Source organism: Malaclemys terrapin, chromosome 10 (genome assembly GCF_027887155.1).
Source record: "Malaclemys terrapin pileata isolate rMalTer1 chromosome 10, rMalTer1.hap1, whole genome shotgun sequence".
Lineage (NCBI taxonomy): Eukaryota > Metazoa > Chordata > Testudines > Emydidae > Malaclemys > Malaclemys terrapin.
In genome coordinates, this window is record NC_071514.1 from 30,181,682 (window position 1) to 30,204,272 (window position 22,591).

Consider the following 22,591-nt stretch of genomic DNA (forward strand, 5'->3'; position numbering starts at 1 on the left):
GATGATTCTCCCATGTCAAGATGGTTCCTCCATATAAACAGAATGAATATGAAGTATACATTTTTCCAGAATGTCTTTTTGTAGCCTTTCATTTTAGTGAAACTCTCCTGATTCTGAATTAGTTTAAGATTTAAAAGAAAGTTACGTGACTTCACATGTGCTACATATTCAGTCCATTTATGTCCAGGTTCTGCAGATCTAGAAAGATAATTAATTATATCTAATGTGCATGTACGTTATTATGTGCCTCTTACAACACCACCTTTGGTTTTATGACAGACACCTTGAAATAAAGTATTTGCTCAGTTTCCTTAAAATAATGTTTTCCCTTTCCCATCATTTATCATGTGTTAGAAATAATTTGAAAGACTTTGAAACCAGGCTTTCATCCCAGATAAATGAACCTTTTTGTTGTGTGACATATACAAGACTTAGGAATTTAATGATGCTATTCTGGCAAATTAGGATCTTAAACAACTCCCTGTAACAAAACACTATCATTAAAGTGCTAATGCAGTTATTGCTACCTTTTTAAAAGTGTTCCAGTAATTTAAAAAAAATGTTTTTGATCTATGAAGAAAATTGTTGCACCTGTTTTTCCCCTTCACTGTTGCGTTAGGATTTGTGAGAGTTAAATATAAACTTATAAAATATAGAATTTATTATGGTCTCGCAGTTAAGGTTGCATAAAAAAATTCTGTTTTGCAGGGTTTTTACTTCAATTTCTCACTCTTTTTGGGAACCCTTTTATGTAAACATCCCATGGGGAATTTGAACCAAATTTCAGCTACTAATTAATGTCTGTAGAATGCTCTCCAATGTATATATAGTGTGTGTGGAATGATCTCCTATGTGTATTTTGTGTTTGTATGCTGCTGGCTGAGCAGTGTCATCATCAGTGACATCAGCCACTCACCACTCAATCCCTCCAGTTCATTTATAAACTTGGGGACAGTCACTATTGCTATGGTTATTGTGGCAATAGTTGCCTTTGGTAACTAATTTACCTCAAATTACCATAATGTTATTACAGACAAGAGTCCTAGGAGGACCTTGTAATGAAAGTAGAGTGGGTTTGGATAAACTCCTGTTCTGCTTGTTTGCGTTTGTACTATAGTAAGTTATACTGTTTCTTTTCAAAGAGTAATTGTTACTTTCCTCAAGAAGGGTGTGCCAAGCTGTCCTAAGGTGATTCAAGAGCATGAGTACCAACCTAAGGGCAGATTCTCACAAATCCCAGATTGCTTGTGAGTTCTATACTTAGATTTCATCAACCAAGTATTAAGTGTAAACTCCTCAGGCACTGTAACGTGGAGTGCCAGAGTGTCCCCTTGGGTATGCCGATCTATCTTATCATCTAGGCAAGTTTACCTTTGTGATAGATAGTCCCTTATATCATGAAACAAAGTAATATTCAGGTTACTCCAGCTCCCAAAGGACCAGTCAGTTACAGCAGGCCAGTTGTACCTTAGATTTCATGCCAAAGACAATGCTTGTAGCCAATCCTATTTTACATCTTTAGATAGTTTATTAGAAAGGAAATGAGTTATTTACAAGGTTAAAGCACATAAATATACATACACACAAATGATTTCCAATCTTAAGTTTTAAAAAGTAATAGAAGCTTCTGTAATAAGCAAACTCTATATGTTTTTTAGGGCTAACCCAGGCTAAACACTGGGGATCTCTTGGCTATGCCTAGAAAAGAGTCAAGAGTCCAAGCAGCAAAGAAATACAGTTTCTCCTTGTTAGGGGTTTTTATCCCTTCCTCCCTTCTGCTTCAAATTGCACACTCAGCTGGTGGGAGGAATTCACTTGCATGTCTCCTCTTCATTAAGGGGAGAGCAACGAACAATAAACTAAGTCTTTTGTCCTCTTTGATGTTCCACAGTAGTTTATCTCGTGTGGGGGGCCTTCCTTGTGGGGCAAAACATAACACTTGCAGTTAGAGGTCAGCATTTCACAGAGCTTACAATGCAAATGCTCAAATATTATTTTACAATATGGGATACCGATGTTTACAAGTGAGATTAATACATGCAGCAGCTTACAATAATTCAGTAAAGTTTAAACATGTTTTTATAACTCTAATTCCTTTTTAAACAATATTAACATACAGGTGAACCTGTCCGTTTCCAGCTATGTATTCACATGAGTATTCACATGTGGCCTGGGGACCTTGACATAAACTGGCACCTAGTTTGCCACCATCACCAGGTTACAATAAAATAAAATACAAAATTACAGGAGCTCCTTTCCATGTATATTGTTTTATCTTTTCTTTACAAATTGGGAGCTATGTCTTTTGAAAATTTATCTTTTTAAAAGGCAGGAAACTACCAGTATATACCCTATTTGGTATTCTGTTATAAACTTAAAAAGTCATTTAGAAGGTCCTCTAAAGCTGAAGTTTCATTAATAGAAACCACACTTTGTTTTACTGTAGTTTAATTTTTTTAATATATTGGTCAACATGACACTGAAAAGTGAAATTTGGAGCTCTACAGAGATTACAAAGGCAACAAAATATACAATGATTTTTGTATAAGGAAATTCCCAAACAAAAAGCTTTGTATAACAATCAAGTTGCTTTCCTCAGTAAACTAACCCATAAAAAATAGGAAATGCAAAGTTAAGAATTAAAAAGTATCAAATGGTTGCATAGTCAAGCACTCTCAAGTTAGAAAATGCCAGAATTGGTGCTGTCTACTGGGACCCTAACAGCATCACAATGCAAGAGACCAAGGGGCTCACTGGTATCTGGTAGTGAGCAGTGGGAGTTTCAACTGGCCTGACTTGTTCAGTGTATCCCAACTCATTAATGTCATAACCTGTATCTAAAAGGTGTCAAGTAAGATATCAATAGAAAGCAAATCACATACTGATCATTACTATTATTGTGTGGTGTATGTATGGAACACAAATGCAAGATTACAAAAATATTGGGAATTATGTTCTTAAAGTGTGTCTGTCAGGCAAGGCTGAAGTTATCCTACCCTACACACAAAGGAATTTGGGTGTACCACCTTGAAAGTACTATCAAGATACATTGAGACAGTGGGAGTGTATTTACATAAAAGGTAAACAAAACCATAACGCTAATAAGGTGAGGAGATAACCACTCAGAATCATGGCAGGGGAGAGAGATTGCAGGAACAAATCAATTTGCATGTTAGCAAACACCATCTGGGAAAAAAACCAGCATGGAACCTCCTTCATGACCAAACTCATGTCTTCTTCCTCACATCTTGAATTAACTTTATTTTGTGGTGGGGAGGGGTAACCTGCAGAAGAATCAGTTTGAAAGGTTACCTACACTATTAGAGAGATAAAGACCCCCAAGTTATCTTTCACCTAGGAAGATAAGGGCTACCCTGTGCTTCCATGAAAGATCCTGACTGAGATACAATCAGCCATGCTGGAGAAAGAGTAATTGGTGAGAGAAACCATATTAAACAAAGGCTGTACCTTTCTAGATTAAGTTTTAGACTTTTAGATGTGTGTCTTTCACTGTTATTTGCTTGTAACCCTTCTTTCTTTTATTTGGCATCACTTAACGCATGTCCTGTTGTTAATAAACTTGTTTTATTTTAATCTAAATCAACCCAGTGCTGTATTTGAATTGAAGTGATTGTTAACTCCAGTTAATGTGGCAAGCTGCTGGGTACTGGCTTGGAGCAAACAAACCTTATTATTCCTCTGAATGGTCCAGGAGAGGGCTAGACTTTGCAGAGCACACAGTTTGGGAAAATATGGGAGTTGAGGGTGTTTTGAAATCACATAGATGTTAGTAACCAAGGCAGGTAGATACCAGTGTGTGGCTGGGGTGTAACAAACAGGCTGCTGGAATCAGAGTGCTGTGGCAGAGCTGCTTAACATATAGACACTCAGTACATGCTTGTCGGCTGGCTCTGTGTTCCAGGGTTACAGGGCAAGTGGTAGCACAGCTTCTCACTAGTCTGAATTGCCCCCCAGAATGTGACACCCATGCAGCTTTACTTTGGCCCTCATATGCATTATGATATACTCTTTAATTACACAATCCTGTATTTTACAGAGGACCCCTGGTCCATTCAGTGCACAGGACGGATCTGCTCTTGTAGGGTTACCATATTTTGAGTGTCCAAAAAGAGGACACTCCATAGGGCCCCGGCCCTGCCCCCAGCCCCGCCCCAACTCCATCCCTTCCCCAAAGTCCCCGCCCCAATTCCACCCCCTCCCCTGCTTCCCGCAAACATGGCGGCAGGTAAGCTGGCAGGGGGGTGGTAGGAGGAGGCACGGCCCCAGTCTGCTTTACTTTGGCCCTCATATGCATTATGATATACTCTTTAATTACACAATCCTGTATTTTACAGAGGACCCCTGGTCCATTCAGTGCACAGGACGGATCTGCTCTTGTAGGGTTACCATATTTTGAGTGTCCAAAAAGAGGACACTCCATAGGGCCCCGGCCCTGCCCCCAGCCCCGCCCCAACTCCACCCCTTCCCCAAAGTCCCCGCCCCAATTCCACCCCCTCCCCTGCTTCCTGCAAACATGGCGGCAGGTAAGCTGGCAGGGGGGTGGTAGGAGGAGGCACGGCCCCAGTCTGCTCCCCCCAACCGAGCGGCTCCCTCCGGCCCCCGGCCCAGCACCGCCGGCCCCAGCCCGGCCCCCGGCCCAGCACCTCCCTATTTTCCCGGGCATGTTCGGCTTTTTGGGGTTTCCCCCCAGATGGGGATTTGAGTCCCAAAAAGCCGGACATGTCCGGGAAAATCCGACGTATGGTAACCCTAGCTCTTGGGACGAATCAGAGTTGTGTAATGAAGGAGTCTGTTGTCTGTATGACCCCTGCCTCATTAGTTTCAGAAGTTGAAATGTGAGTAATGAATGAGGCGGGACTGCAGGAAGAGAAGGGATTGTCTTGTGGTTAGGGATTTGAATGTCAGCCCGGATACTTGGATTGTATCTCTGCCTATGACCTTGAGTTGCTATGTGATGCTTGGGAAGTCACTTACACCAAACTTTTCATAGATGGTCACTTCTTCAAGAACAAGAGGACCAAATTAAAGGTTACATAGGCAATTTTCATTCTGACTTTACCTTACTTGAGTGGTTGACTTTGCAACCTTTTAATACTTAACTTTGCATTTCCTAATTTCTATAGCATCCTTAGCTAACATTAAATGAAGGCTTTTTGTTTGTTAATTTAGATAAATTTCAAACTTAGGGGCAGACCTGCAAATCCAAGATAGCATTAATATAAGGTAATGGTTTGCTCTATCTGGATTTAATAAACTGCAGTTAAATCACTTTTGTGTTTCTCTATTTGGAAAAGTGCAGGATTCATTTTTGCTGAACTCTCATTTATACAGCCAGTTTGAAGAAGTTAAATAATTCTTAGTAGAAAATGAATATGACTTCAGTGAAGTTGACACAATTCTAGTTTACTTCCATATGTAGGGTTTGCAGGAACCATTAGCCGTTTGTATACACAAGATACTTACATGTGCATCCAGAAGAAAATAGACTGTACAAGAGTTTATTGCATTTTCTTTTAATTCAAGATAATTTGTAGACATGGTTCCTAACTGATTCCTATCAAGAGATGCTGCTATTTAACTGGAAAGATTAGCAATCTTCTCTTAGGGGGAAAAAATCAGCCAGCCAAAAATTTTGAAAAGAAATACACACGAGTTATTATAGCTAAATTGTTACTAGACAGAATGTCTTGCAAAAATTTAATGAAGTGTACAAATGGCTCTTTACATTACTCAGAATTATGACCAGAGAGCTCTGATGCTTGGTAAGAGACACAAGATCACCATTACTGGCACAGCATTGTACATCAGATCAGTCCTTCCATTCTGTAAATCTTAGAACTGAACTATGATTTTCATAAATAGTGCTCTACGGAGTCATAGAAATGTTGGTCTGAAAGAGATCTTGAGAGGTCATCGAGTTCATTTCCCTGCACTGATCCATTCTGGCCGTTTGTCAGAACTGGACTCTTTTTTTTTTTAATTCAACATGTTAGCAAATTATAGATAGCACAGGGTTTGTGACTTTTACATGTATTTGCAATAAATTGGATCAACTGTTAGTTATTGTTTGAGGCCTGAAATGGTCCGGCTACTTTGCTCTCATTAGGACACACGTCTGACCCTGTTTTATTTCTTATAGGTAAAGTAATGCTCTAAAGGAGTACTGCAGATTTGATTGTCATAATTTATTTCTTCTTACCATTGCTTTTCTAGTTATAGATAAGTTATTTTATAGACTCAAAATTTACGTAATGTGAGTCAGGTTTATTTTTCAGTTTATAAATCTCTGAGAGATGTGAGTTTGGTGAAATTGCATGCAGAGTTACTTAAGTGAGCAATCTTAGTACAAAACTCTGATTATTCCCTAGGTTTGAGTCTTCTACATATTTATGGTTAATAAATCTTCTGCAAACAATCCAAAAACTAATGCTGTCAGAGAAGGAGAGCTGCGAGGGAAGGTAGTAAAGATGACTTGCCATAAAGCAGTGTGTAATACCTCTCTCTGTCAGCCATCTTGCTGGAGCTATGAATGTGTATTATTGATATGAAACCTGACATCAACCATAATGTACCGATAGTACAAGATAATCCCCTGGAACAGGCTTATTATAGGACTCTTGTATCCATGACAACATTTTAAGTTGCAGTATAATAACTTATTACTTTTACAAGTTTTGAGGAAGCATTTTTATTGTTCTGTGGTTGAATAGTATCTGCATTTAGTATTCATCCTGAACAACATTTGTGAATGCACAACATGCCAGTGCTGTGTAGACGCTTATGTAGAATTCCACAATGCAATAGTTTGCTAGGAGAGAAACATCCTTTATATTTCAGTCCTTCAGTCATCCGCTTTGCTACGAATATATTAAAAGCTGATACTTGGGTTAGGGCGCTAAGTGTTGTTTCATGGTATAGATGCAGATTAAAGGGAGGGAAGGGACTGCTGCCTACCTTTCCACTACAACCATTAGGGCTCGGAGAGAAATTGCAGGGGCCACCATAAGTGTTCAAAAATCATAACTCAGCCCCTCGAAAATCATGAGATTGTCTAAAGACCATGATTTTTTAAAAAATAAAATAAATTTGTTTTTTTTTCTTTTTTGGTGGGGGGTGCACTTAGATTATGCTTTCAAGCTTTTTTTTCTGCAACCCCATGAAGCTTAGCAACTGTCTAATTTTAAATGGAATTCGCACATAATCACAAGACTCCAGGAGCTGCATCTTTCAGAAAAAAAACAAATATCACAAGGCTTGCAATAAATAGCAAAATTTGGCCACATGGCTGCAAATTGCGGCTGCTTCCCTGAAATAACTGCCCTACCTGCAAGTGACAGTTTGTTGCATGCAGTGCTGTTTAAGTGGATTCAGTTGGCCCAGCAGGTGAAGGAATCTATGCTCCCCTTTTACATAATAGAAGGGCAGGACAGAAATACTTCCTCAGTTGCCCCATCTCTAAGAGAAGAGAGAATAAAACAACTCAACCTTTCCAGCACTCTCTTTACATAGAAAGAGTGGAGAGGAAATGGAATGAGAAAAGAGTGTGGGAAACTGGTTGGGATGGAATGGAGAGATTAGGGATAGGGAAGAAGAAGATGGGAAAGAGCATGATATGGTGGTTACAATGGAGGAACAAGATATAGGGAAAATGGAGAGCCAAGAATGAAGACAAAGTAGGAAAAAATGTAGGAAGGTCTTGCATGAGGTGGCGTCGTCTGGGAAAAAGAGTGTCTAGGTGTTTAAGAGTTTTGGAGGCTCATACATTTTACTGGACCCTGCTTATGGTTAGCCTTAATCCATCCCTGCTCTTCAATGACTTTTATTTTTCTCCTTTAGTGTGGAAATTAAACTATACCCATAATATTTACAACTTGCTGTGGTATGATCTCTTTATTTGCCTATATTATTGGTAGGTAAGAATGGAAGAGTCTTCCCCCCCACACACCTCTTGGTTTCACCATTTGAGTGTGGAGAGTTGGGAGGTATGTGTGTGACTGTAGATTAGTACAATAAAGAGCATCATGTTTGATTGCTCACAACTGTTCCTGCAAAGATTCACTAAAATAAGATAAATCTGAATAATAATGAGTATTTTTTGGTTTCTGCACCTTTTCACTGAAGTGCCTCCCCAGTGTTGCTCTCTATCAGGATTCAGTTTCTGTCAGTTTCTACTGAATATTTATTATTCTCCAGCTGTACAATAGCCACCTTCTTTCCTGATCTCGGCACAGACACTGTTTAGAAACTATGTCAGACTTTGTTTCTCTCCAGGCTTGTAAATGTTTTTATTACAGTACTGTGGATAACTTCTTTCCAAGTTATCTGCTTGCCTAACTCCAGAAATTCAGTCTTTTAGTAGAGGATTACAGTAACTTGATGCTTTTGTCCCTCTCCTCGTGTTAACCTTCCTAAATTCCACTTTGTGTAGAGGAGTACTTGTAAGATGGGAGTCCAGTCTATCAGGTTATGCCATATGCTCTCAATAACGTTATTGCTAACCAGTGTGCTATATTTCTATAGCCTTCCAATACATTGCAAGGACGATCAAACTATGCAGTCTCAGATGAAGCTTTTATTATTTTTTCCTAATTTATACATACATCCAGTATGCATACTCTTACAAAACTTTTTGAAAGAGGTTTGAGTGGTTCACGGACAATAAGTCATTTGATACAATTCCACATGGGAAATTATTAGTTAAATTGGAGAAGATGGGGATTAATATGAGAATTGAAAGATGGATAAGGATTTGGTTAAAGAGACAACTACAGTGGGTCATATTGAAAGGTGAACTGTCAGGCTGGAGGGAGGTTACTAGTGGAGTTCCTCACGGATCTGTCTTGAAACCAATCTTATTTAGCATTTTTATTACTGTCCTTGGCACAAAAAGTGAGTGTGCGCTAATAAAATTTGTGGATGACACAAAGTTGGGAGGAATAGCCAATATGGAGGAGGACCGGAATATCATACAAGATCTGGATGACCTTGTGAACTGGAGTAATGGAAATGGGATGAAATTTAATAGTGCAAAGTGCAAGGTCATGCATTTAGGGACTAACAACAAGAATTTTTGCTATAAGATGGGGACTTAACAGTTCGGAGTGACAGAGAAGAAGAAAGACCTGGGTGTATTGGTTGATCACAGGATGACTATTAATTTGATGCAGCTGTGAAAAAGGCTAATGCAATACTAGGATGCATCAGGCTAGATATTTCCAATAGAGACATTATACAAGGCACTGGTGAGACCTTATCTGGGATATTGTGTGCAATTCTAATCTCCCATGTTTAAGAAAGATGAATTCCAACTGGAAGAGGAGCAGAGAAGGGCTACTAGGATGATCCGAGGAATGGAAAACCTACCTTATTGAAGGAGACTCAAAGAGCTTGGCTTGTTTTGCCTAGCCAAAGGAAGACTGAAGGAAAATATGATTGCTCTCTATAAATACATCAGAAGGATAAATACAAGGGAGAGAGAGGAGTTATTTAAGTTAAGCACCAATGTGGACACAAGAATAAATGGCTATAAAGTGGCCATCAACAAGTTTAGGCTTGATAGTAGGCAAAGGTTTCTAACAATCAGAGGAGTGAAGTTCTGGAACAGCCTTCCTAGGGGAGCAGTGGGGGCAAAAAAATGTAATTGGCTTCAAGACTGAGCTTGATAAGTTTGTGGAGGGGATGGTATGACAGGACTGCCTACAATGGCATGTGGCCCATCGGCAACTGCCTGTAGCAAAAATACCCATTGTATCTAGACAGGACATTAGATGGGGAGGGCTCCAATCTACTACAGAGAATTCTTTCCCAGGTATCTGCTTAGTGGGTTTTGCCCACATGCTCAGGGTCTCACTGATCGCCATATTTGGGGTCGAGAAGGAATTTCCCCCCGGGTCAGATTGGCAGAGACCCTGGGTTTTTTTTTTCCTTCCCTACAGCATGGGGCATGGGTCACTCGCAGGTTTAAACTAGTGTAAATTGTGAATTCTCTGTAACTTGAAGTCTTTAAACCATGATTTCAGGACTTCAGTAACTCAGCCAGAGGTTAGAGGTCTATTTCAGGAGTGGATGGAGTTCTCTGGCCTGCAATGTGCAGGAGGTCAGACTAGATCAGCAGTTCTCAATCCGTGGGCCGCATGAAGTCCAATTAACACACAGTTGCAACCCAGCTTTGTGCTAAAGGATGCTAGGCCATGAGGCAGGATCCGGGTTCCCGGCTGACCAGCCCGGCGCAGCGGGGGTCCAGGGTTTGGGGCTCCCAGCTGGCCCCACAGGGTCAGGCGTACGTGCAGCCAGGTCCAGGGTCGGAGCTGCCACATGGCCCCGCACGACAGGGTCCTGGGTTCCTGCCACCTGGCCCCCCTACCCAGGGCTCCACTCTGTGGAAGGCTCTCTGGGCGGGAGTTGCTGGGCATAGGGGTCTGTGGTGGGGAGGAGAGCATATGCTGTGATTCTCAACCTGCAGCCCACAATTATAAATAGGTTGAGAACCACTGGACAGATGATCATGATAGCCCCTTCTGACCTTAAACTCCATGTGTATATGAGAAACAACTCTATATGGCAGTGAAATTCTGGATAGCTTTCCCTTTGATTTCATGCTGTTACTGTTGTTTTGAAGGATTCTAGTGATACATTAAGATCCAAAAAATAAATGTGTACATGTTTTCCAGTATTGTTCCAGATACCAAAGAATTTTAATTTTATTATCCTTTCAAGTCAGAAGTTATGTAAATTGTGAATGCCCCCCACTCCTTTCTGAATAACAGTCATGAGTAATCAAATAGTAAAATAAAGTTATCTATGTATCTAAATGCAAAGGCTTTGTTGTTAATATTATCCAGGAGGAAATCACAGGTTAAAAGAATGTTTTTTAGTTAAGCAATCCAAGGCAGTAAAGGCAATTTGTCACATCAGACTGACTGTTGGAAAAGAGATTGTCTTGCGAGCTGTAGTGGGCTGTTGTACAGCTGCAAGAGTAGTTGGGGTGAGGCACAAGGGGGAACTTTATACACCTAATAACAGCTAGAGGGAGCGTGCCAGTTGAGTGTGGATTGACTTCTGCCACTGCAACGTGGTGAGAAAAGATACTTGGCTCTTTAGTTACAATAGTTTAAGGAGACTAACTTGCAGACCTACTCTACAAATATTCAGATACAGTGTACATTTTTATGAGATCATGTCTTTGCTTTGTATCATATTGGGGGACAGTCATTGAAGGAGGGCCTTTGGTTTGGTTTGTCCTTTGTCACTGGAAGTTTTATGCTTCAGTGGTCTTGATGATGGCAGCGTAGCAGACGGAGTGATTATCTGAGGCCAAGAAGTTGACAACAATACAGAACATCAAACTGGTATGAGGAGACAAGGTAAACTGGAAGATGTGTTCAACATGACTCCAACCCCAAAATCATGTAACCCTTTGAATACAAGAGGCAGAATCCTGGTACAGGATAACATCTTGAACTGTGACATTTTAATATAATTGTTAAATTTCGGCTTCTCATCAAAGTTAATTAGCTTTAGTGGAACCATTTTGGAGCTGTGGTACTTTTGAGTAGGTAACCTTTGGAAGGGTATGCAAATCCCACACTGGGTAAAACAGGGTTAATGATCTAATGTGGGCTCAGTTGGCCCTGCTCCAGCACACCCGTGAGAGAGATCAGACCCTGGTGGGAAGTGTTCTTTGACAACTCCAAAAGGAGTGTATTGCCTGGGCTCGGCCAGAGGGCTGAGCCTTTTAAGCCTGTACTGGTTTGGTGAAACACCTGGATATTGCAGAACAAAAAAGCCATGTGAGTGTAAAGGCCCAGCCCAGGGCTGAGGGGACACGATGGGGAAGGAATATGGTGGCAGTACCAGAGTAGCATTCTGTCTGCATAGAAAATGGGCATCATCTTGGTTTGTTGCTATTAAACCAGCGAAGTGGGAATAGCCATAAATTAGTTGTACTTCCCACTAACTCCTGATTGGTTTTAAGGGTTTTGGAACTGGTAATATCCAAAAATTATAGTTATTTCATTAAGTTCTGCAGTATGTCCTTGTAGTATTATATCCCATGCTGAGCAGTTGGAAAGGTTACTGACTCAGGTGAAAGGTGTAATATTACAGCTATTACTCAGTATTAAGCCATCATAGCCCTCTAGTGTAAAGCACTAAACCTACCTTTTATTATTTCTTTTTAACTACTATACAGAGAACTCCACTGCCTGGGCCAAGACAATTCTGATTTCTCTTTATTCACTTTCCTAATAGCTTAATACGGACCTTCTATTGTACCCCATATTGCATATACTTACTTGAACAACCTCTAGGGACTCATTTTCTGGGTTGAATTTTAATGTGGTCCATGGGAAATTGGAAACACCTCTATTCACAGTCAAAGATGCTGTATAACTAACTCCCTCTGCACTGCACCACTATGAAATTACCTTTCTGTGTCTGCATATATCTGCACATATAAGTTGAACTTAACCTTAGAAGCTCTTGGACCATTTTTCTATAGACTTATAGGAGTTACCTGAATACAATATATATTTAGGTGTCTAACATATGAAAATGTTTAGCCTTAAAGTATCTTTGTCTGTTTCCTCATCTCTAAAGACTGGACAATGATAGTTGCCTATTTCATGGGGTTGTGGGGAAGCTTTATTCACTGTTTGTTGAACACTTTTCTGGTCATCTGTTAGAAGTACAAAATGATGTGGTGATGGTAGTTCCTGTTGCTTGTTGAAATATTGTCCTTACCGTCCTCTTTAAATTTCTCTATCCTTAGTTTTCATATCTCTTCAGTAAATAATGAGATGGATGCATTACACACTATGCACATCACTTTTGTTCTTGGGACATCAGCTGTTCTTCGAGTAGATGTAGCCATACATTCCACTTAAGTATATGTGTGCCTAGCACACCGGAGCTGGAGAAGTTTGCCTAGCAGTACCTGCAGAGGGGCAGAGCTCGCACCTTGTGGCTGTAGCCCCTCCCCGGCTACGTGAAGCAGTACTGGCCCCACCCTCCCTCCCCTCTTACCACTCAGGGCTGGAGTCAGAGCTCTGTGGTCTCAACTTCACAACCTGTCAACTAGTTTAGATTTTTTCTCTTGTTGTATATAATTAATAGTGCCCTTTGTGTTAGGGTAGGGTTAGTTGTAGTAGCTTGTTTCCCTCGGTGATGTCCTCATTGGAGTTTAAATATTGTTGTTTGTGTGGGAGAGTGATTCCCAACAGAGATCCTCACACATAGTGCTTACTCTGTATCAGTAAGGCCCATGTCAGTGAGTGTTGCACGATCTGCAGATGGTTTAAGAAACAGACTCAAGTGACTTGAGACTGTTGCCTGAAACAGCTCCTGATCAAACAGGCTATGTCGCCTGCTTCAGTACCGAGGCCCTCATCGGGTCAGAGATCATCCTCAGGCTCCAAGAGCACTGCCACTTCACTCTCCGGAGCAGGCACATCTCCAAAGAAACAGGAGCTATTTCCTGTCAACTGCGCCAAGGAAAAGGTCTCATAAGACCAATCGAGACTGCTCCAGGTATTGGGGTGACTCTATTCCTGAGGGAGGTGGAAGTATGGACTGACATGGAGCTGATGCACGTGCGTGGGATGGCGCAGCTACTTCTAACCCTTCCCTGGTATCTAGTAGGAAGGTTGGAAAACGTATACTGTTGACTCCGGTTCCAGCCTCTGGGCATATGTTGAGTGATGATGAGAAAGATGCTGGTACCATCTGTTTCCATGTGGCAGCATACCAGGCAGCTACCTACCTCTTCTGCCTTTTGGTCCCGACCTCTCCTTTGGTCCAGGACTTTGCCTGTGCTGTGTCAACTATAGCCCCTTTGATTGAATGAGCTGCTGAACCCTTAGTTCTGTCATGTCAGCATCGCACCTCAGTGTTGGGGTAGAAGATGGCAGCCTTCATGGGGTTGTTAAATGAGATTTCAGAATGAATGCCATCAACTCGGCGACTGAACATCGCTCATCGATCTCCCAATCATCAGAGCAGCAACTCAACAACCCCAATGTTCCCCTTCCACAGGTTGTAGAAGTACGGCTGGCACCAGGATTGGGGCTCAGTACAAGGAATCTGCTCAGCACTACTGCAGTCAGCACGCAGATGCTTCCATGGAAACATTAACCGCTCTCAACCTCGGTGCAGTCAGACACTTGGGTACCACTGTTCACTTCTGCTTCTGGCACCATCATGTTTGGTCCTAATGGTATTACTTCCATTGGTAGCGCCACTTTCTGCCTCATTATGGGTCATGGATGAGTCTGACCACCTACTTGCTCCTTCTGGTCTTGCTCCACTGTTATCTCTGTGATCCTGAGGTTCCTCTCTAAGGTTGTCATCCTCCCACTTGCCATCACCTGACCAGCACTGAGGGCTGCTGATGGAATGTTACGGGTACCAGGATTGGCACATGTCTCATGGTCAGGATGGAGGTCCCTGGCCCAGTGTCTAATGGCTACCAAAACCTTATCTATGTCAGTGGCCTCCATGGAATCTGTGGGATGCTCCTCGATCGTGGAGATCCTGCTCTTTGGCTCACTCATAGGCAAGATCACTGGCCAGGTCTGCAGTGATGACTGTTGATCCACCACAGACCCAGGCACTGGTGGTCCTTCTTCCTATGGAGCCTCCAGAGTTGTCTTGTCCAGGTCTGTCAGCCCTGGAACAGGATCTGGCTTTGGCTCAGTTAAGGGCCTTGTCTTCATTTCTGGACAATGCTGTGCTGCCTGGCTCATCCTCCCCTTCAGTACTGGAGGATTCTAAGGCATACAAAGACCTTTTGCAGCATGTAGCTGCTTCCCTTGGTGTCTAAGCAGAGTTCTTGCAAGAGAGCATCCACAAATTGGTGGACAATCTCAGTAACATTTCCATACTGGACATTTTCAAGGCTGCTACTTGGTCATCAGTACATATATTCATGAACCATTACACCATAACCACATCTTCCAGGGCAGATGCAGGCTTTGGTAGAGCAGTCCTGTAGTCCCTGTTTACATAGACTCTAAGCTTCACCTCCTGGGCCGAGGGATATTGCTTGAGAGTCACATAAATGGAATACATGGCTGCATCCACTCAAAGAAGAAGAAACGGTTACTTACTGTAACTGGTTCTTCGAGATGTGATGCAGATGTGTATTCCGTGACCACCCCTCCATCCCCTCTGCATCAGAGTCTCATGTCCAGGCATTCAGTGCTAAGGAACTGACGGAAGATCAGGGCGGCACCGCCTCATTAGCCAGTTGAGGGGCTGTGGCCATGAGGCATGAGTGTTGCCCTTCCACAGGTATTGCTAAGGAAATGTCTCCAACTCCGGTGCCCTGGGCACACACACACTTAAGTGGAATACATGTCTGCATAACATCTCAAAGAGCCACAGTTACAATCAGTAACCATTTCTTGCACTTGTGCATGGATGTAGAGCAGTGGATTATATGGGATGCATATCAATGCTTGCTGCATATTAGGGGAACGAGCCCTTAATGTTTTTTTTAAACAGATGAGTGAAAACATACCATCCAGCTGAGAAGTGACAGCAGCATCTCTGGGTAAGATCATAAAAATTAAACAAAGAATGAAAACATGGGACCAGTTTGCTTGTAACTTTAAAGATAGCACTTTCTAAAAAAATCTACTGACAGATAATTTCAATGAGGATCATTAGTGAAAAATCACATTTCAGTACCAATTAACAAAAGAGATTTTTCTCACCAGTTTCATAATACTTAGTGTTTCCCATTCTTCTGTAGTTATATATTACTTTTATTTTTATACACACTATAATATTTTAATTTGGTGATTATTGTTTATCTTGCTTATAACCAGCCAGGGATTACATAAAAGGTAGAATGGTATCTAATGTTGTACATTAATATGTACCATAAAATCACATATTAACAAATACATTTCTTTGTGACAAATAGCAACTTAGATTACTAACACTAAAATGGATTTGCGTTTCACTATTATTGTTAAGTATCAGAGGGGTAGCCGTGTTAGTCTGAATCTGTAAAAAGTCACAGAGGGTCCTGTGGCACCTTTAAGACTAACAGAAGTATTGGGAGCATAAGCTTTCGTGGGTAAGAACCTCACTTCTTGCATCTGAAGAAGTGAGGTTCTTACCCACGAAAGCTTATGCTCCCAATACTTCTGTTAGTCTCAAAGGTGCCACAGGACCCTCTGTGACTATTATTGTTGTTTGTTTATCATCACTTTAATTTTCAGGGTCTCAGTTCTTAATATTTGGGTTGCAAATGGAATTTTGGGGTGAGCTATTAATGGAAGATCGAGTGGAAGGACTTAAAGGGTTTAAAGGAAAATAAATGGCAATCAAGACTAATGTCGGCATTGCCTTTCTTATGGTATGAAGCCCAGGACCTTGTAAGATTGAAAAATGTTTCATGTAAAATGTTTTATTCTTTAAAACGTATAAAATGTTGCCATCCATATGATTATTTGACAAGATGGAAGCACTTTAAAGGCTAAATTAATTTTTTCCCCCTTTGCCGTTTGCAATGAATAATCAATAGGCTGTTTTTTTTTTTCAGATAACCTTTTTCATGCTACTGTCTGCAGTGTGTGTAATGTTGAACTTGGCTGGTTCCATTCTCTCATGTCAGAATGCTCAGCTGGTAAACTCCCTGGAAGGCTGTCAGTTGGTGAGTAATGAAAAACCAACTCTTTTAATAAGGGCAAAGGCTTTTCTTTTTCGGCAATCATAAAATTATCAGTTTCATTCCTGTCATTGCATGTGTCTGTTATTTGATACTGCCTTTAAGCCTAAAACATGATTATTTTATTGGAAGAAACTTTAGATAAAAGTGCTACAGTCTTTATAAGATATTGTTTCCTCAAAACATAAGCTGTTACATTAGAAATGTGTGCTTATACTGCAATAATGTAAGGGAGACACCAATACACAATGGGTGAAATCTTGGCCTCAGTGAAGTCAAAACTCCCGTTGACTTCAGCAGGACAAAACTTTCAGCCAATCTCTTCTTCTCTAGCCAATGGAGTTTCATGGGCATGCTGTTAGTTATGTTTCAGTATCTATGCAATAATATTTTGGTTACCAACTTTACTACTACAGTCTGCTTTTAAAAAAGCTTCCAGTGTAAATACATTACCTATGGATCTAGTCTGATAACAGAGAATCATAAAAATATGAACTTATCAAGGCATGTATACTATGACTTAAAAGTCATATGGTGTGCAGGTATATATTAGATTACTGTATGCTAACCCTTCAGTGGGGAAAAAAGTATAGATCACCTGTAAGAATATTTGTGACAACACTAATAAGGTATTAAGAAATATAGAGAGCTAAATTAATCCCAGAAGAAAACCCACTGATTTAAGGAATTTAAAGAAGATGAGGGGGAAATAACACAACTTTTGTCATGAATGTGATGGTTCTTGGTGTATCCAGGACTATGTCAGATTATTACCCCGGTCTCTAGAGAGGAGGGGGTCTTCCTTGTAGTGGCTGTGTGTCAGCTCCCTAGTACCACCAGCGTTTCAGTCACTGAAGCACTCTCCTCTGGGCTGTGCCATCACTAACTTCACCTTGCAGAATAACAATAGGTACACCCCAACTCCCGAGTGCCTGTGAATCTTTCCCCTGTTTTGTCTGCCCTAATACTGGCTACTCACAGAAGTTCCGGATCCTTTGCATCCAAAAGTGCAGTGTACCTCAATTTACCAGTTTTACCTTAAAACACCGCTCCTCATAGGTCATGTTTTCTAGACTTTTAATAACTTCTATTGCTCTTTTCTGGACTGTCTCCAATTTGTCCACATCTTTCCTGAAATGTGGTGCCCAGAACTGGACACGATACTCCATCTGAGGCCTAATCAGCGCAGAGTAGAACAGAAGAATTACTTCTCGTGTCTTGCTTACAACACTCCTGCTATTACATCTGTAGCAAAGTGAGACTGACCTGTGCAGCACTTCCTGCTGGGTATCCTGGGAATTATCTCGATTTCAGCCCAGAGCGCCTTCTGCTGGCCGGTGGCTCACCTGCCTCAGGCCCCGTATCTCGCCCAGACCCCGGTGCCCTTTACCTCGGGGATCTGCCCCTGCAGTACCCCCGCTCTGGGTCTCCCCTCCCAGGGGAACCCCCCCTCTAAACCCAGCTTGCCTCAGTGGCTACTGCCCATCATCATCCAGTCCCTGCTCACTGGGGCAGACTGCAGTCTGTAAATCACTCATCATTGACGGGAGGGGGAGGGGGTTGGACTTGCTGCCTCTGCCTAACCCCGGCTGCACCTTTGCAACCCCAGTACCTGTTTTGGCCTTTCGCAAGGCCCACAGCCTGGGGATTTGCCCAGGGCCGCCCGGGGGGGGGCAAGTGGGGCAATTTGCCCCAGGCCCCGGGCTCCGCAGGGGCCCCCATGAGAATGGCTGTGGCTCCCTCCCTGGCTCCACCCCTCTCCCAGAGCCTCAGCGCATCCAGGAGCGTCCCTGGCTCCGGTGGGCCTGACCTCCTCCCTGCTCAGAGCCGCGTGGTAAGGGGGCGGGGCTACGAGCTCTGGCCCGAGCGGCGGGAGCTCAGGCCCGCTGGAGCTCGCAGCCCCACCCCCTTACTATGCGGCTCCGAGCAGAGAGGAGCTCAGGCCCCACCGGAGCCACACTGCAGCGCTGTCCAGAGATGCTCCTGGATGTGGCGCGCTGAGGCTCCGGGTGAGGGGAGAGCTGGGGGTAAGGGGCCCGGGACCAGGGGGGGTTGGATAAGGGGCAGGGAGGGGCAGGGGTTGGGGGGGCAGTCAGGGGACAGGGGATGGTGGGGTTGGATCGTGGGTGTTCCGGGGATCTGTCAGGACTCGGCGGGGTGGTTGATAGGGGTCGGGGCAGTCAGGGGACAGGGAGCAGGGGTGGAGTCCCGGGGTGGTGGTTGGGAGGGTCTCTGAGGGACGGTGAGGGTACAAGGAGCAGGGTGGTGAGGGGATTCTGAGGGGGGCGGGCAATCGGGGGGCAGGAAGAGGGTGGGAGGCGGATAGAAAGCAGGGCCAAGCTGTTTGGGAGGCACAGCCTTCCCTACCCTAAAGCTCATTCAGCAGTTTGAGGCTTGCAGAAGAGCCAAGCTGTTAGCTTTTCCATTAGGGCTGCCGTCCCTTTCACTTCTGAAATGCCAAATTATAGTCTATATTTAATTTCAGTGCTGTAGGGAGATTCATGTCAGGGGAGGATAGCTTCATTTAAAATTAGCCACTGGGGGAGGGATCACATGAGAAGAGCAATATCCTACACCACCTACCTCCTTCCCAACCCTACCAAGGAAGACCGCCCCCCTCCGCTGCATTCCCTGAGGCTTCAAAGGGGTTAATTCAGTGGTTCTCAAACTTTTGTACTGGTGACCCCTTTCACATAGCAAACCTCTGAGTGCGACCCCCCCTTATAAATTAAAAACATTTTTTTATTAATTTAACACTATTATAAATGCTGGAGGCAAAGCGGGATTTGAGGTGGAGGCTGGCAGCTTGCGACCCCCAGTAATAACCTCGTGACCCCCTGAGGGGTCTTGACCCCCAGTTTGAGAACCCCTGGGTTAATTTCATTTTAGCACCCTGTGTCCATTCACACGCATGTGCTATTTTGAGCATTTCAGTTTTCACAACATAGGCTCATCCCAGATTCTGGAACAAGCTCAAATGCTCAGTTCGTGGAGTATGTACATAAGCTGTACTAAAGACAAACCCACAGTAACCGTCTCCAGTTTGTGAGGGACCCCATGGAGCGAGTCTCTAGGAAACAGATAAATGCATGGAGGTTAAGTCCATTAATGGCTATTAGCCAGGATGAGTAAGGAATGGTGTCCCTAGCCTCTGTTTGTCAGAGGGTGGATGGAGATGGATGGCAGGAGAGAGATCACTTGATCATTAACTGTTAGGTTCACTCCCTCTGGGGCACTTGGCATTGGCCATTGTTGGTAGACAGGATACTGGGCTGGATGGACCTTTAGTCTGACCCAGTATGGCTGTTCTTATGTTCTACCCTAAATGAACCCAAAGTTATGGAGACAGATATGAGTCAAGGAAGCCAGCAGAGTATCCGAAACCTGGAAAAATCTCTGACTGGTTGGGCTCAGGTGTTTGGTCACAGGCTGAGGTGGTTCAAAAGTTTTGGATTTTTTTTAAGCAGAATTTTTTTATTATTTCTTTAAACAATCAAACACAGCAAGCAGCAAATATTTGGCCACACACTTCTGAAACCCCAAACCATATTCAGATTTTGGCAGACTAATTTCAGCTTTTCAATTAAAAAAAACACAACAAATTTTGAAGGAAAGCAGACATTGTCCGTGATTTTTTCTGCTTTTTAAAAACCCCTAGTTTTTGATCCAAAAAAATTTTTGACGGAAAATATTTATTGAACTCTTTTAATGAGCTTTAGTGCCTTTTAGCACTAGCTGATGCTGAGAACCAGTGATACCTTGTAAAGAAGTTTTCTCAAAACTGGGTTTGTGCCGAGATGCGGAAGGTTTATTTTTCCCAGGGCCGCCCGTGTGGGGAGGGGGGGAGCAAGTGGGGCAATTTGCCCCGGGCCCCACAGGGGCCCCCACGAGAATATAGTATTGTATAGTATTGCAATTTTTTTTATAGAAGGGACCCCCGAAATTGCTTTGCCTCTGGCCCCCTGAATCCTCTGGGCGGCCCTGGATTTGCCAGGCTGGAGCTCCCCAGCTCCTCTGGCCTTTCCCCAGCCCTGCACTGTACCCTGAGTTCCCAGGCAGCCCGGTCCTTCTCCATCCAAAGCTGGAGAGAGACTGCCTCAGCTCCTGACCCCAGCCTTCTTATATGGGCCAGCTGGGCCCTGATTGCTGGCCACAGCTGTGCCTGCCTTCCCAATCAGCCGATTCTTATTGGCTCTCAGCCCCAGCCCTCTCCAAGGGCTGGCTTTTAACCCTTTCAGGGCCAGAGCGGGGTGACTGCCCTGCTACAACATCCCAGAATGATGTTTGCTTTCTTTTGCAACAGTGTTGCACTGTTGACTCATATTTAGCTTGTGATCCACTGTGACCCCCAGATCCATTTCTGCAGTACTCCTTCCTAGGCAGTCATTTCCCATTTTGTATGTGTGCAACTGGTTGTTCCTTACTAAGTGGAGTACTTTGCATTTGTCCTTATTGAATTTAATCCTATTTACTTCAGATCATTTCTCCAGTTTGCCCAGGTCATTTTTAATTTTAAACCTATCCTGCAAAGCACTTGCATCCCCTCCCAGCTTGGTATCATCTACAAACTTTATAAATGTACTCTCTATACCATTATTAGAGCCCTGTGTAGATAAAAATTTATACCCGTGGATGCAGGTGTCCGCAGATATAAATCGGTCTCTGTGGAACCGCAGGGCTCTCCTGGGAACCGCAGTGGCGAAAGGAGCAGAACGTGGGGCCGCCACTCCCAGGAGCCAGTGCCCTGCATTGGCAGTTCCTCCAGCATGGCTGTACCATCCCTAGCCCCACCCCCAGTCCCGCCCCAGTCCTTTCCATGCAGCTATCTGCGTCTCCTGTCTGGGGGCTTGAACACAAGAGCACGACCAGGGACAGCTGCCTGTGAGTCTGGTGCCTGTCCCAGTGGGTGGGTCTGCGGGTGGTACAGGCGTGGGGCACTGGCTCCTGGGAGCGGCAGCACCATGTTCTGCTCCTTTCCCGCCGCAGTTCCCGGGAGAGCCCTGTGGTTCCGTGGACACCGATTTATATCTGCGGACATCTGCATCCGCAGGTAAAAAGCATAGACAGCTCAGCATAGAGCAGGAGAGCTTTCAGTGAGTCCCTGAAAGAGACAGTGCACGGCGTCTCTTAGAAACTTCCCCAGCAGCCAGCGCTCTCTCTCTCTCTCTCTCTCTCTCTCTCTCTCTCTCTCTCTCTCTCTCTCTCACACACACACACACACACACACACACACACACACACACACACACACACACAGTTTCTGGGCACACTCACCTCCCAACACATATTTGTATTATTGTTGTTTTTACTTCTTGGTACTTCCTGCAATGCACATATATTCTCTGTAATTTTATTCTTTCAAAGTGTGTTGTTTTAGTGTTTTGATCGGTCTATGCATTTCATAATTTTTATTTCTCTTACACTGAAATTTAATTATTTGATTAGTGAGTTCTAAAATGACTAACCTGTCCTGGATGGAGTAATTATCCCAATGGTAACTTTTAAAAAATATATATTATATCTAGGTTTTTTGTTTCTGCTGGTGGCGCACATCCGCACATACCTCAGTGCACGTAACAAAATTTATTCCCAACATGGATGGAAAAAATTAGAGGGAACATTGGTGCAGACCTCCTGCCTGGCAGTCTTCCTTGGGATCTAGGAGTCTACAGTTCAACCACTCGAAATGCTGAAACTAGTGCTGCAACTTTCCAAGCTTCCCAAATCATGTATGCATGTTCCCCCCCAGAGTTGCATCTGTGGGATATTTTGGTTTAAAGTTTAACTCTTTGGGGACTAAATGGCAAGTACAATAAGGAACACAGGCTTCACCCAGGCATTTCTAATACCACAGTATCTCTTAGGGCAGGTCTACACTACAGGGAAAAGTTGATC

General features: G+C 43.2%; 1 protein-coding gene across 5 annotated transcripts in view; it reads left to right on the plus strand.

Annotated features, from left to right (window-relative positions):
* ENTREP2 (endosomal transmembrane epsin interactor 2) overlaps window positions 1–22,591 on the plus strand; it is a 403,126-nt gene that overhangs the window by 257,577 nt on the left and 122,958 nt on the right. For 3 of the 5 annotated variants that reach the window (XM_054042569.1, XM_054042573.1, XM_054042574.1), the window contains one exon: window positions 16,571–16,681. The exons of the other annotated variants lie outside the window; for them this stretch is intronic. In XM_054042569.1, coding sequence (XP_053898544.1) covers window positions 16,571–16,681 — 111 coding nt within the window. The remainder of the gene's footprint in view (window positions 1–16,570; window positions 16,682–22,591) is intronic. 5 annotated transcript variants of the gene reach the window in all.